This window comes from Lytechinus pictus, chromosome 11 (assembly GCF_037042905.1).
Source record: "Lytechinus pictus isolate F3 Inbred chromosome 11, Lp3.0, whole genome shotgun sequence".
Lineage (NCBI taxonomy): Eukaryota > Metazoa > Echinodermata > Echinoidea > Temnopleuroida > Toxopneustidae > Lytechinus > Lytechinus pictus.
The window spans coordinates 1,781,520-1,795,673 of NC_087255.1; the positions used below are offsets into that span (position 1 = coordinate 1,781,520).

The window sequence follows — 14,154 nt, forward strand, 5'->3', positions numbered from 1 at the left end:
GTATCAAGAATTGGTATCGATTGAACAATACAAAGTCAACGATATTGATACATAAAATGACATGAAAATGTGATTGAGTCCAATGTAGAACTGAGTTCAGTATTTAAAATTCAAATGATTTTCCATCTGATCTGTTCGTCAATGTCGTTTGATTGATCTAAGTTCTCATCTCTTTCTCTCTCTGACGATAGGTTCTGCATTCATTTCAACATCAAGTTCGAGTTCAGTGTATAACTATAAATCATTCATCACGATCACGTTGACAACCTTGCACTATCGCGATGACGATGATCGATCGTTGATCGGCGCTGTCACCCGTTCTGATCCTTCCGGCCAGCAACGCAACAGTTCTGTTTTGTCCCAGCTAAGTAACAGTTCTGAACTCCTGGTCCCGGTCCTGGTCCAGTCGACACTCGACAACATTATCAATGACAGTGGTGATCTAATGTGTGCCCGTAAGCGTCCATAAAACTCACACATATTCACCCATTCAGTAGCAAAATAAAAACGACCCAGCAATTAATGTGTGCCGCTCGAGCGTTCATATAACTCACACATATTGCGGTACCGGTACCGTACTCCTATCGTCTGCATCGCAGGTTCCGAGCGTCGATCGTTCAACCAAAATTAGCGTCGAGAGCAAACGACCGTGGCAATGTATGCTCCTTAGCGTCCATAAAACTTACACATTGCTCACTTTCCCGTTCCAAGGATAGATCAAAACATCGATAGCACCACCGCTGCCACCATGAAGTAATATGTCCTCATATTGTAGGGATGATCCAGACTCATTAAGAGCTCGAAGACATAATAAATAGTCAGAGTACAATCAGTCTTAGGAACTAGTAGCCATGATGTTTATTGCTCTTATGTTATTCGTTCGCGCCGCATCACATCTTGCGCGTAGTAACAATATAGATCTTGGATATATCACAACAACCAAGGCTTCAATGCACACCTTGGGGAGAAATACTTTAAGAGCTATTACCAATAGACCATCATTAAAGTATCCATTCGGAAAGATGACCACAGATTTATTTCTTTCCTAAATAATTTTGAATTATTTCAAGCAGCAGTGTCTCGGTGGGACCTCCAAATTGTCACGTGGGAAGTGACTTTTTTTTATTATTTATCTACTGCTGCTTGACGCCAAATAAAGAATACGTAAAACTGATAAATACAGTTAGTAAAAGATTTAATCAAAGCTCTTAAATCATTATGTGGTTTCCTTTGATATCTTTTACAATGATTTACATGGAAATATACATGGTTATAACAAAATATAACTTAACTTAAACAATAGTTGAATAGAGCCCCGGTCATCTGTTCTGGCTTGACATGCCCCACTCGGCCCTGGTAGTCGGTCCAGTTCCTGGCCTCCGCAGCTTGCGATGTCTCTTCCACTCGGCCTCGGCCTCCGCAGACAGTTACCCCCTGATGAGTAGCCCTCAGATCAGAGATGTGGCTTCAACGAATTATTGGACGAGATCGAGCCCCCAAAGATGACATGAATTTTTACCAATCATGTCGGTGGAGAACCGGCGGCAGCTGGGGTCGTTATCTCGTCACCGGCGTAGTCCCTCAGTTATAACTTAGACTGCCTATACGAACATCTGTAGTCTATTCTAGCTTAGGTGGTTCTCCCTGAATTACCGAAATTAACCTCCTAATATACCCTACCGTTACTAGGACTAACTGTAAGATTTCTAAAAAGTAATCCAAAGAATTTCGATAACAGATGAGTGCATAAAACACATTCTTATTAATAAAAGACACTTCCTGTGTATCTATACATCTACACTCATCAATGCTAGATCACTTTAGGTTATTTACGCCACCTGTATGAAAATACTTCTAATAAGAAATATTTCGAACACCTGTATAAAATATGACATAAACCTGGTACACTTGTACTCTAAAGGGGGGGGGGGGTATCAAGCGTTTCCAATGCTTGCTTTCAAAGTATCCAAAACATATCAACATGCTTGGACCAAATAACTATTTTAAACACATGTTTAAAATCTGTAATTAAATTTCTATCCTGACACATGGTCACGGTATTCACTTGTCAATGGAAGTGCCCCCCCCCCCCCGGTGCTATCTCATTTTTATATTTTTTTTTTGAGGGGGGGTAATTACGCCACTAAGACCTTTATTTGTGAAATATGTATCATTTGTTCATCATCTTTATCTACTATATGCTTTAACAAGAGTATACCAGTTGATGATTGATCTACATAATAATTAATATAGAATATGGTAAGCATCACAATGTCCGATTGCTTCATTGCCTTAAACTGCTACAATCTCCTGTATTATTCTAACCACTTTTTTCAAAAATAAAATAGTTATATACAGTTTTAGCTGTCTCATAATACTTACAATAATTAATTTGTCTCCTATGTTGAGTACAATAATCAAAATACAATTTCCTTTCATTTTTTTTAATTCACAAACTAATATTTTCTACCCACACAGAATTACTGGCCAGAGTGAAGAACAGCTGTAATCAAAAGGCTGAAAGAAAGTTAACCACGTTGAAATGAATAAGGTTTCATCGAAATCTTTCATCATCCGCTTTTCTTACCTTCCTGCTATTCTCCTATCATTCTTTCTTTCTATACCCCCTATTTGTCTTCAACACCCTCCTCTCTTATCCTCGTCACTCTTTCTTTCCCTCTTTCTCTCTCAAAGAAAAATACAATATTTTTAAAAAGTTCATCTTTTAAAAAAGGTCTGGGGTTCGAATCTCAACACAGGGCATTACTCTGAATTTGTCACTCTCCACCCATGTGTAGTAAATGGGTATACCCGGGAGGAAGAAATTTCTTGAATGCTCGAGCGACTGATCGGGGTAGCTGTGCTTAAAGCTAGCTGGGGAAATAGTATGCAGTGCTCAGAAACATTGTATTAAGCAATATATAAATGATTCATAATAATAATAATAAATTACAATTATTATTATTAGGATTATTGTGATTATCATAATAATTATCATCATTTATACATATAAGATAAATTCATATTTTCCAGGGGGATATGTGAGGTCATTTTATCACTCAGTCAGCGGTTGATATCCTCCATTTTTCATTCTCCGTTTTATCCTTCTATTCATCCTCTTCTCATATCACTTCAACTCTTTCTGTACTTTCATTCCTTCTACCTTCTTTTTTTTCATTGAAGAAATTCCATCAATCAAATTAGGAAGACTGATAATCCCATCAAATATGGGATAATAATTACACAATGCCAACACTCATACCTACATACATGTAAAAAATATGTTGCTTTTTAAAAATTAATTTCTGATCTAAAGTCTAAATCATGGATTTAAAAGTGGCACATGATTAACATATTAGACGATTACAGATAAACTTACAATCAATATTTTGATGGAGAAATTATTACGGTATGTTTTGAACTTTGTAACAATTTGTAATACTGGAGACGCTATTTGAGAACAATGGCATCTCCTATTCTGGTTTGAAGTATGAACTAAGGCATAAATAACTTTATGCAATTTACAATGGACAGAGAGATCACAGGAAATTGTGCATGGTAATATACATGTATATTATGAACTATTGTAAACTTTTACAACAGTTTTTTTAATCACAAGACAACTTTCAAAATACACTAACTGATACAAGGTTTTGATAAGTGAGATAAATTTATGCAAGATTAAGCATTCACAAATTGCATGGCAATGAAACATAAAATAATGATAAAGAATACTATTCCAGGGTGGTGTTTCAAAAAGACTTACATACATGTATATGACTTAAAGTCGCACTTGCTTACCGTAGTTGCGTGCATTATAAATGGCACAACCGCATTGGTCAGACCATGCCAAGAGGACGCAAACTACTGGGTATTATTCAATAAGATTGCACGTTGCATATCATATACGCGTCGGCATTTAAGTGCGACTCTTAGTCAAATCTGTGAAACACCCATTATATTATCTATTTTATCCATTACATGGCACTTTACACACAAGTAACAAAAAACATCTAGACTTCAAACTCAAAGTTAAACAGACACGAAGGTTTCACTATCTTTAGAAGACAATATATAGACTTAAAATTTACATGTTCTTTGACATGTACATGAAGTAATTTACCAAACAAGGCTGGACAATAAAACATAGGCCTATTGATCTTGAAACAGCTTGACCATTGACTATAATATTTGCTCTAATGCTTCAGGCATGAGTATATTCTCTAGAATGTTTAATTTCCTGAATTAAAAATTCAATAAAAAATTAAAATGAATATATTAACACATTATTTCATACTAAAAAAAAAAAAAAATCAATATACATATATTTTGTCTTATAATTTTTTAAAATATCTAATCTCCTTGTTAAAGGACAGGTCCATTCTCACAAAAAGTTATTTTGAATAAGAAGGAAAAAAATCCAACAAGCATAACAATGAAAATTTCATCAAAATTGGGTGTACAATAAGAAAGTAATGACATTTTAAAGTTTCATTTCACAAAACAGTTAAAAGGAAAACATCCTGGTCCAATTGCAAATAAGGGGACTGATGACATCACCCACTCACTATTTCATGTGTATTTCATTATATGAAATCTGAAATATTTTAATGTTCTCCTTGTCATATGAAACAAAGTTTTAATCCTCTCTGAACATGCATTATTATCATTGTTTTAACATTTTATGGTTCAGTAACTTCAGTCAAGTTGGTCCTAGTATCAAATAATTCAAACAATAAAAAATATAACAGACGACGAATGAGAGACATCAACTCTCTCATTTCCATGTCACTGAGTTTTGTGAAAAATAAGCAAATCTTTAAAATGTCATAACTTTCTAATTTAACATCCGATTTTGATGAATTTTTCAGCATTACGCTTGTTTGATTTTTCTCTATTGATTCAAATCAACATTTTTCTGGGGATGAATTGACCTTTATTAACAATTCAACCTTTCAACATGAACTTTTATGTCTCAAAGATTTTTTTTAATGTATGTAACATTTATTCATAATGTTCCAAACTTTGCTCAGATAAAATGCAAAACAGATCGTTTTAGAAAAAGTGCAATACCTTATTTCATTGATTTACTAAATTCTAAATAAATTTCTACTTTCATACCCTTGAAGTCAACTCAAATTTTTGCCATTGTTTTAGTCTCCATTTCAATCCAATTGATATTTGAATTTTTAATTGTCTAATATTCATCACTTTTAGTATTGTATTTACAGTTTCTTTTCCATTCTCTTTTATTATATTTCATGAATTTTTATGTACACTTGCTCTTTAAAAATTATTTATTATCTATGTACATTACATGTTTAAATTGTAATTGTTGCTTTTATCCATGACTTGTGAACATTTTATTGTAAACATGCTAACTTCTGCCTTCTGGCTGTGTAACATGTATTGTTTTTATACGAAATAAACCATGATTGAAATTGAAATTGAAAATCAAGAGAAAAAAGTTTTAATTGACAAACTGATTATATTATTATTTATATCATCATTTTCCATTTCAAATTCAAATACACAGTGGCATTTGCTGGTACTAATTGCTGGTACTAATTATTCTTACACTCCTGATATAACTTACATGGTATAATTCCTATTAAAGATATAAAAGCCTGTCTAAAGCTAAAAGGTCTGTAATGTGAGCTTACCTCAAGAATCATGGAACAATGCAATATTCCAAATGCATAGTAGTCATTAAAATGTATTTTTTACCCATTAGAAATTATGTATGGCATTTTTCGGGGTGTTAAGATCTTAATTGAAAATAATCTTGCAACCTCTCTCCATAATGTGATTATTTTTATTCAAATAGCCGTTTAAGATTAGCTTTGCTTATTTTGCGAATGGATATTAGAAAGCTGCTGACAAGAATTATATCCAGACTTTTTCAGCCCATTCCATGATTAAGAAGGCATTTTATTTAAACAAGATAAAAATATTCAGATATTCTATTTTGATTGGGCACCCGATTAAATTAAATTCTGATGTAAAATCAATAAATTATAAAAAAAGAAATTTAACCAAATAAAGCACATTGAAATATCCATCACATCACAACTGTTTTGGGGATTAAGCATATTTAGTAATGAAATGGAATAATGCATTAGACTCGACTTTAGAACAGTTGAAATTCCTTACTATGAATCAATCAAGAGCTTTATGGAAAAAAAAAACTTGAGATGAAATACTTGATATTTCCTACAAAAATAAAAAGGAAATAAATGTACAAAGAATGTAACATCTGTTCTCTTGTTTGCCTATTTATCTGATATAATTTATTAAAGATATCTTTGTGTTATGTTTGTTTTCTTTTATTCATTCAAATGACCCACTTGTTATTTAATATTTAATACTGGTGTACAGGAAGGGGGGATGTCACCATCCCCAAGACTCCCCCCCCAAAAAAAAAATAGAAATAAATAAATGAATAAAAAAATAAAATAAAATAACAACCAAGAAAAAGGAGGGGGTGAGAAAAAAAAGGAAAGCAAAAGGAGTAAAATATTATATTATTTTCTGAATATTAGGTACAAATTTTTCACGAAATGAGATTTTTTTAATCAAAAGATGAAAAAATGTTTGCTCTCTCACTTCATTCGCTCACTTCGTTTTTTAAAGAAACTTTACCCAATATGATATGTCTGGCCCTCTCAAACTGATTGGCTCATTACGCATCTGATTTTTACCATTGTCGGAAAAGTGCAATTTGCCATGAAGACATTTGGGAAAAAAATTGTCTTATAAATAACAGATTTCATTGCAAATGATAGAATGGGCGTCAATGGGTTTGTTGTTGTGCTGCTGTGATCAACCTGTCATGTGGATAGAAACCAATCATCCACATAGCCCTAGCATCACCTTCTTCTTGATGCATTACACAACCATTGTTAACTCTCTGTACATGGCCTTCTGTAAAATGTTTATTCTTGGACACCAACAGAACCTTCAATTTAGGTAGAGAATTGGCTAAGCCAGCAAGGACATTACCATCATAGGTAGGTGATTCTGAGAAAGGGCTGTTATCAGGCATGGTGCTTACATCAAGTTCTTCCAGCTGCTTCAGTGGTGATAGATGGTGTAAATCAAAGAGGACATTCTCACTATTGGTGCACTGATGAAGTCTAAGGATTCTTAACTGTGTCAGGTTACGACCAATCTTCTGGAGGGTCTCATTGTTCTGAGGCAACTTGCTTAGGTCTAACTCCTTCAGGTTGGGAAAGTTGTCTGTGATGCGACTTGTCCCTCGTGGTGTGATGCGATAGCAGTTCCTTAACTTCAGAACAAGAACAGATGTCATAGGAGCAGGTGTAATGGATTCTAAGTCTCGATTACCAAAACCATTAGAGCAAGTCATGTCCAGATGCTGTAGCGAATCAAGTTTAGACTGTTTAAATGCCGCAGTAAGCCAAAACGTGGGATAGTTGCATGATATCAACTTCAGAGTCTGCAACTTTGGTGGCAGGTTGGTTGAGCTTGCCTTCAATAAATCAGCCCCTCTGATGCAGAGTTCTTGCAACTTTGGGCAGCGGTTTCCAAGTTCTTGAAGCAAAGAGTCTGAGATACACTCTGTATTCTTGACTGATGAGAGGAAGCCACCGAGACTGAGGCTACGTAGGGAATCACTGAAGTAAGCAAAGACTAGCTTACGAATGTTGACCAGACTGATCTTGTAAGGTGAAAGATCCACTACTCTCCACAGTGGTTTTTGTCTTACCAGATGGTTCCACCCTCTACAAACACTGCATGAATACAACAAACAAAAGTTCTCATGAAAAGGTCAAGTCTACCTCAACAAAATTTGAATACAAAGAAAACAATTAAATGGAAAAGTGAATTTGAGTAACTTACTTTCAGAAAATATCAATAAGCATGTAACTCACACTTATGGTATACGAATTTGATACATATGGTCGATGATGTCGCACACACACATTATTTCTCTGTAAATTTGTTATATGAATTTGTAAATGAGGAAGCTCTTCATCGAATGCACATGTACAGTAATGGCACTTCCACAGGCTCAGGGAAGAATCGAACTTTATTTCAAATTACATTAACAAGTGAATTCAAATTATTTTTAAAATTACGAAAGAAATGGTGAGTAGATGACATTGTCAGACTACCCCTTTTCATTTTATTCTTTCTTGTTTTCTGTACAGGCATTTCACTGATATATCTTTAGTTTTCACAAACCATCCAAGAGGGTTTCAGTAAACACAAACAAATGTTGAGGTAAACATGATCAAAGTTTAACTTTTTTATGTGACTTTTAAAAAAAAACTAATTTGTGATACCAGAGAAGTATGACTGTTTAATACAAACATTTTATAAGATTTCTGTTGTTGCTGTTTTGGATTCTAAGGTGCTTACCATGTTCAAGTGTGAATATTTATGAACATAAATATATTCTTGTTCTAACACTTTTTTAAACAGATATTTGGTTCATAGGTTTAGTCAATCTGTGTGTCTTATGGGGCGTTGCAAGAAACTTGCAATCAGTTGCAAGTCTATTTTTGTTCCCAAAATCAAGCATATGCCGTGCAATTAATTGTAAATTTGCAATTGATTGCTAATCTGCTCAAAACAAGGAGTGTAATCTGATTTGATATAGTTAAAAGTGATTAATCGATTGTAAAATTGCAACAGAATATTTGTGATTGATTGCAAATATTTTCTTGCAACACCCCCCTTAGAATACTTTTTGAAAACGATGTCAGTTTAACAATCATGATAAGGGCAATTCCATAGGTTGGTGGACACGAGCTCAATGTGTCTTTGTACATATAGCCTATCTGAACCGTAACATGAGTAACCACTTTATCTGCACCCCTAGTAAAAACCACGTGTTCTTTATTTTTTAATTATATACAAATTTGTCTCCCTAATATACTTCTTTGAAATGGATATAATCAACTTTCATAAAGCCTTGCATGAGGACACTTTTCACTTATGTCCACTTTTCATTTTATGCATGTCCAATTCATGTAACATGAGTAACCGACACATTTCAAAGATTTGCCAGGAGCATAATGAAATTTCCCAAGTTTTGTTTTTATACAAAGGATAGTCAGACTGCGTACTCTGTTGTGATAAAGAGATGTTTAGTTCCTATCAATAATAATGGAGTTACAGCTCTCAAGTATGAGTCAAGGTGTCTCCAAATGTAACGTGAGTAACCGTGGAATAGCCGATAAGATGTCTTACCAGGCAGCTCTGCAGAGATCCTTTACAGATAGATATCCGAGTATCTGTAGCATAACACTATCAGGCATGGATCTTACTGGACATTCCCCCATCTCACTATCAATTGCACTTGATAGGTGATCAGCAACCTTCTGGGGTGTTAACACATCAGAATCAACCTGACAACAAAAAGTAGTCATCAATAATAACTATCAAATAATTTTACTATTATAGTGGAGAAAATAAGTTTATAATTTCATTCATGTTTATTCAGCTCTGCTCTTTATGCGCTTTTAAGTTTTTCATACAAAACTAGATAGGCTCTTGAGCTGCACTAGTATGCACTTGATCAAAATCTATGTTTCTGTTATTGCCAGAAAGTTAGTACTGCACACTTAACTTCTAAACTAACATGCAGTACTTGTACAATCAGATCAACACTCTCATAATACATGGATCAAGTATAATTTTTATTTATCTATTGGATCTTTATATTATATTATTGTGAGAATGAAACATGGTCTTCAAGACCCATCTCTGATCCCCAAATCTGATCAGATTACAGCCACTGATATACCAGCTTATGGAGTCGAACTCCATAAATGGTAGCTACAAAATGCAAAATATATTTTGTTTCAAAATTAAACGGAATAGGGGTACTTTGAAGATGAAACCATTTTGCTCTGATATAAAGTTCATTTCAATATTAGAGTTCAATTTTGACACAAATCCATCAAAATATAACAAAAGTTATGAATTTTCAGAGTTACAAAGTATTAGAGTTTTGATGAATTGTAATGTCGTGTTTGAGCAGCTGTCCAGTATCCTTGTCCCAAATGCATGTAGGCCTTAGTATTTTTAACTTAAATTAATTTATATTTGATAATGATTCATCCATACTCACACACACATCACCCAGATCCAAGACGGCATTCACATCAAGAGAATTTGCTGCTGAATTGCAAGGTGTCTTGGTGGTTCTTAGAGCCTTATTCATTAACGCATCCTCTTTATCTTTGGACCGAGGCATTTTGAAATCTGCAATGAAATCCACAGAATGTTTATTTGTAAAAGGGGAAACTGTATACACTGACAAAAAGTTAGTTTAAAAAATACTAGAAAAAATATACAGTGAAGGTTTGAGGAATATCCAGTATCAATCTTTTGATACTGAAGGTACAATAAAAGCCACTTCCAAGTTTTTTTAGAAAATGACATTTCATTGATTTTTTTTAAATAACCACATGACATATGGGAAAGCTGCTTGGAAATGACATCACAAATCAAAATATAAATATGTGGGCGCGTCGGCAGGAAGTAATTCCTCAAAAAAGCTGTGCGTACCAGAATCGGTAGACTAGCTTAGGCGGGATAATATAGGAGCGCCTTGAGCACCTAGCAAGGTGGATACGTGCGCTATACAACTCCTATATTATTTATTATTATATTATTATTTAAACTAATTCTAACAACTTTTTTTAAATGGCAGAAAAAAAGATGCTGAAAACTGCTTTTCTAATAAGAGAGCCAACATTTGGAGTAAATTAGAGTCAAAAGGGGCCTAAGCTTTTGATCCTAGCAGAATCTTCGTCGGAGGCAAAATGACAAACATATAAAGTGGAACAACCATAATATAGACCATAGAAATGCAACAGCAACACTAGAAACAAGGAGACAAAAAGGGCATTAATTAGAGAGTTGTGATGACCAATCAGGTTAGAGAAGGGGATGAAAGCAAAGGAGTAGGCAGACACGAAGGGAAGTTAGTGTAAGGCCAGTAAAAGACCTTAATAAGCTATGATGGATTAAGATAATTGGGCAGGCAACATCAAACAGGATCTGGAACAAAACAGTGATAGGGGGTATGAGGAATAGATGAATAACAAGAGAATTAGTGAGAGGTGGGTCAAACAGGTTACAAAGAAAGGCAAAATAAACTGGGGTGGTATTCTGAAAATGTTCTTATCTTTGTTCTTATCTTTTATCTTATCTCATTGAGATATAAGAAGACGCTAAAATCATTGCAAATCGGTATTCTGAAAATCTTCTTAACGCGTTCTTATCTCTGTAAGGACTGCCTCCTTCTTATCTTCAACACGCCCATTTTTAGGATATTACCAATCAAAATGCGCTTTATATTGTCAGTTTAACCAATAGAAGCGTTCCTTATGTCAAGAGAATATCATGGGCACTGCGCGAACACTGTTTCTGGCGCATTGCGCGAAATAGGCATTTTATACGCAATGACTGATTATTATTTCGAGACACGTGCACAATAACGAAAGAAAGAAAGAAAGAAAGGGAGCGAGGGAGGGAGGAAGGAAGGAAGGAAGGAAGGAAGAAAGAAAGGAAGTAAAGAAAAAAAGTAAATAAAGCAGGTACGAATAAAGAATAAAACAGGAAGAAAGAAAGTAGGAAAGAAAGGAGACAGAAAAGGGTCAGAACGAAGCAGAAATTTTAAAAAAAATGAAAGGAACAATTGAAAGCAGAAAATAATGAAAGAGTAAACGAAAGAAAGCAAGCAAAAAGAACTTAAATGAAGAAAAGGAAAGAAAGAAACTTAAAGGAAAAAACGAAAAAGGACCAAAAAAAGATTAAAAGGATAAAATGAAGGAATAAAAAACTGAAAAAACAGAAAAAACGAGTGAAAGAAAAAAAAGAAAGAGAAAAAGAAGGAACAAAAAAATGTAAAAGGTGAAGGAAAAGAGAAAAAAGGAAAATGAATTGAAAGAGAAATTAAAGCAAAAATAAAGACTAAAGAAAGAAATCGAAAGAAAGGCTAATTCAAAGAAAGAAAGAAATAGAACGAAAAAGGAAAATAAAAAAGGAAGAAAGATGAAGAATAAATTAAACAAAGTAAAATAAGAATAAGGAAGAGATTAAAAAATTCAAAAGAATAAAGCAAAAGATATAAATGAAGAATGAAAGATAGACAGATATAAAGGAAGAAAAATTGAAAATAGATAAAGAAAGACAAAAGGATAGAAAAAAAGGTGAAAAACAAAATAAAGGGTGGATAAAAGAAAGGATGGAAAGAACACATGTTATTACCAGTGGCCACCTTTTTTTAGCAAGAAAGAACGCGAACATCGTGAGATGTGATAACCCTCTAGCTATCTTAAATATTATCATAAATATCGTAAAAGATAAGAACGTTTTCAGAATACCACTTATCTTTATTTTGTTCTTATCTTTTTAGCGCGCTTTTGTATTATGCGCGTGTAACAAATTTACGTGCTCAGCATAGGATGGAAAGCAAGATAAGAAAAAGATAAGAACAAAAGATAAGAAAAAGATAAGAACGTTTTCAGAATACCAATTTGAGAACGTGACGTAGATAAGAACAAAATTAAGATAAGAACGTTTTCAGAATACCGCCCCTGGTGCATAAGAGTGGGGAATAAAGGGGAAAGAATGGGGAACAACTGATATTGTGCAAAAGACATTTAAGTATATATTATAAAGCAAAAAAAAAATATATATATATATGGTGTAACTAGTATTGTAAATCCGCTAGGCCTAGGGGCGAGGGGAAAAAACCCCATTAATACTAATAGAAATAATTAAGACATGAAAATGAAAAAGGAGAATATGGCCTAAAAGGGTAGAGTAAATATAGAAGCTGAGGATGTATGAGAGAGGGGGGATGTATCTGAAGAAACTATACTAGTATGATGGGGGGACCTAAAGCTACGCACTTTGTTTACAAACGATAAAAACTGTGCCAATTTTAATATTCAAACAAATGATCTTTCACTGATTTGTGGCAAACATTCTAAAGATCATAAATCAAGAAGAAAATATCACAATACTCACAAATACGAAAATCCCGCCGTGTTTTCCGAACACCTCTTAATTTCGCTGCACGATGTAGAACTAGAAGGGGTCCTAAAGCTACGCACTCGATTTATCATGCAGAAAAATAGTATTTCCTTTACTGCGGCAGCCCGAACACGTACTGTGTTCGGGCTGCGTTGTGATTCACCCCGGCTCACCAGATCAAACCAGATGAGCATCGGGAATCAATCAAAAATACATAAAATTGCACAAAACTGTTACAAAGGAATCAATACATACTTACAACTTAAGGCGCAATATGGGCGGCCCTCAAAACTTCGAAATAATTCCCCAAAACGAAGCAAAAACGTCGGAAAATTTTGCCGGTGTGCATTAAAAGTCGTTTGTACAGGAAGCAATGGAGGATCGATATAGCCTTTTGACGAGGCAACGAGATAAATTGATTTTTATCTTCGTGCTAGCAGAAAACAAAAACAAAAGAAAAATAATAGCCTAATCCTTATAAAAACAAAAAATAAAATAATAATCGATTATAATACGTTTATAATACGCTCTTCCTATTAATTTCACCCTGTTTATTCACTGAGAATCCTATAGAAATATACTAGAAGTCTTTGACAAAAGGCTATCGTATGAGGCATGCGAGAAAGGGTAATATGAATATTCATAAGTCTAACTTAGTGGCGTAATTTCTTTTTCGATGGTTTGGCTGCGTGGCAGCCAGTGAATAAATCACTATTTTAACGGCCTTTTGTTTTTATTCGATTAGCTTCTTTTCATGTAATTTTTTTCTTCATTCTTTTCTCGTGTTCTAATATTATTTCTTAGTTCTCCCTCGTGATTTCTTTTCACTTTCTTTATTTTTTATCCCCTTTTCCGTTTTGTTTTTATTATTTTCATATTTTGTTCATCTACTTTTCGTTTCGTAGTTGATTTTCTTTTCCTTTCTTTACTGTTTCATTCTTTTCTTTTTGACTTTTGCTCTTTTTTCTTCGTTTCTTGTCTTTTCTTTTCTTTTCCCTTTCGTTTTCTTTTTTATTCTTTTTTTCTTTACTTTTCTACCTATTGTCTCTATATTTAAATTAGTTTCTTTATCATCTTTTTTTTTTTCGAGAGAGATTATGCACGTGGAGTCGCACATTTTTTTTAATATGCATA

General features: G+C 33.9%; 1 protein-coding gene across 1 annotated transcript; it reads right to left on the reverse strand.

The window, feature by feature from the left end:
* Window positions 1–3,564: 3,564 nt before the first annotated feature.
* LOC129270697 (F-box/LRR-repeat protein 12-like) lies at window positions 3,565–10,284 on the reverse strand. The gene is made up of 3 exons (XM_064106550.1): window positions 10,103–10,284; window positions 9,220–9,377; window positions 3,565–7,754 (listed from the first exon to the last, which is right to left on the reverse strand). The coding sequence occupies exons 1-3, from the start codon at window positions 10,226–10,228 to the stop codon at window positions 6,794–6,796; spliced, it is 1,245 nt and encodes a 414-aa protein (XP_063962620.1). The 5' UTR covers window positions 10,229–10,284; the 3' UTR covers window positions 3,565–6,793.
* Between the last annotated feature and the right edge of the window lie 3,870 nt (window positions 10,285–14,154).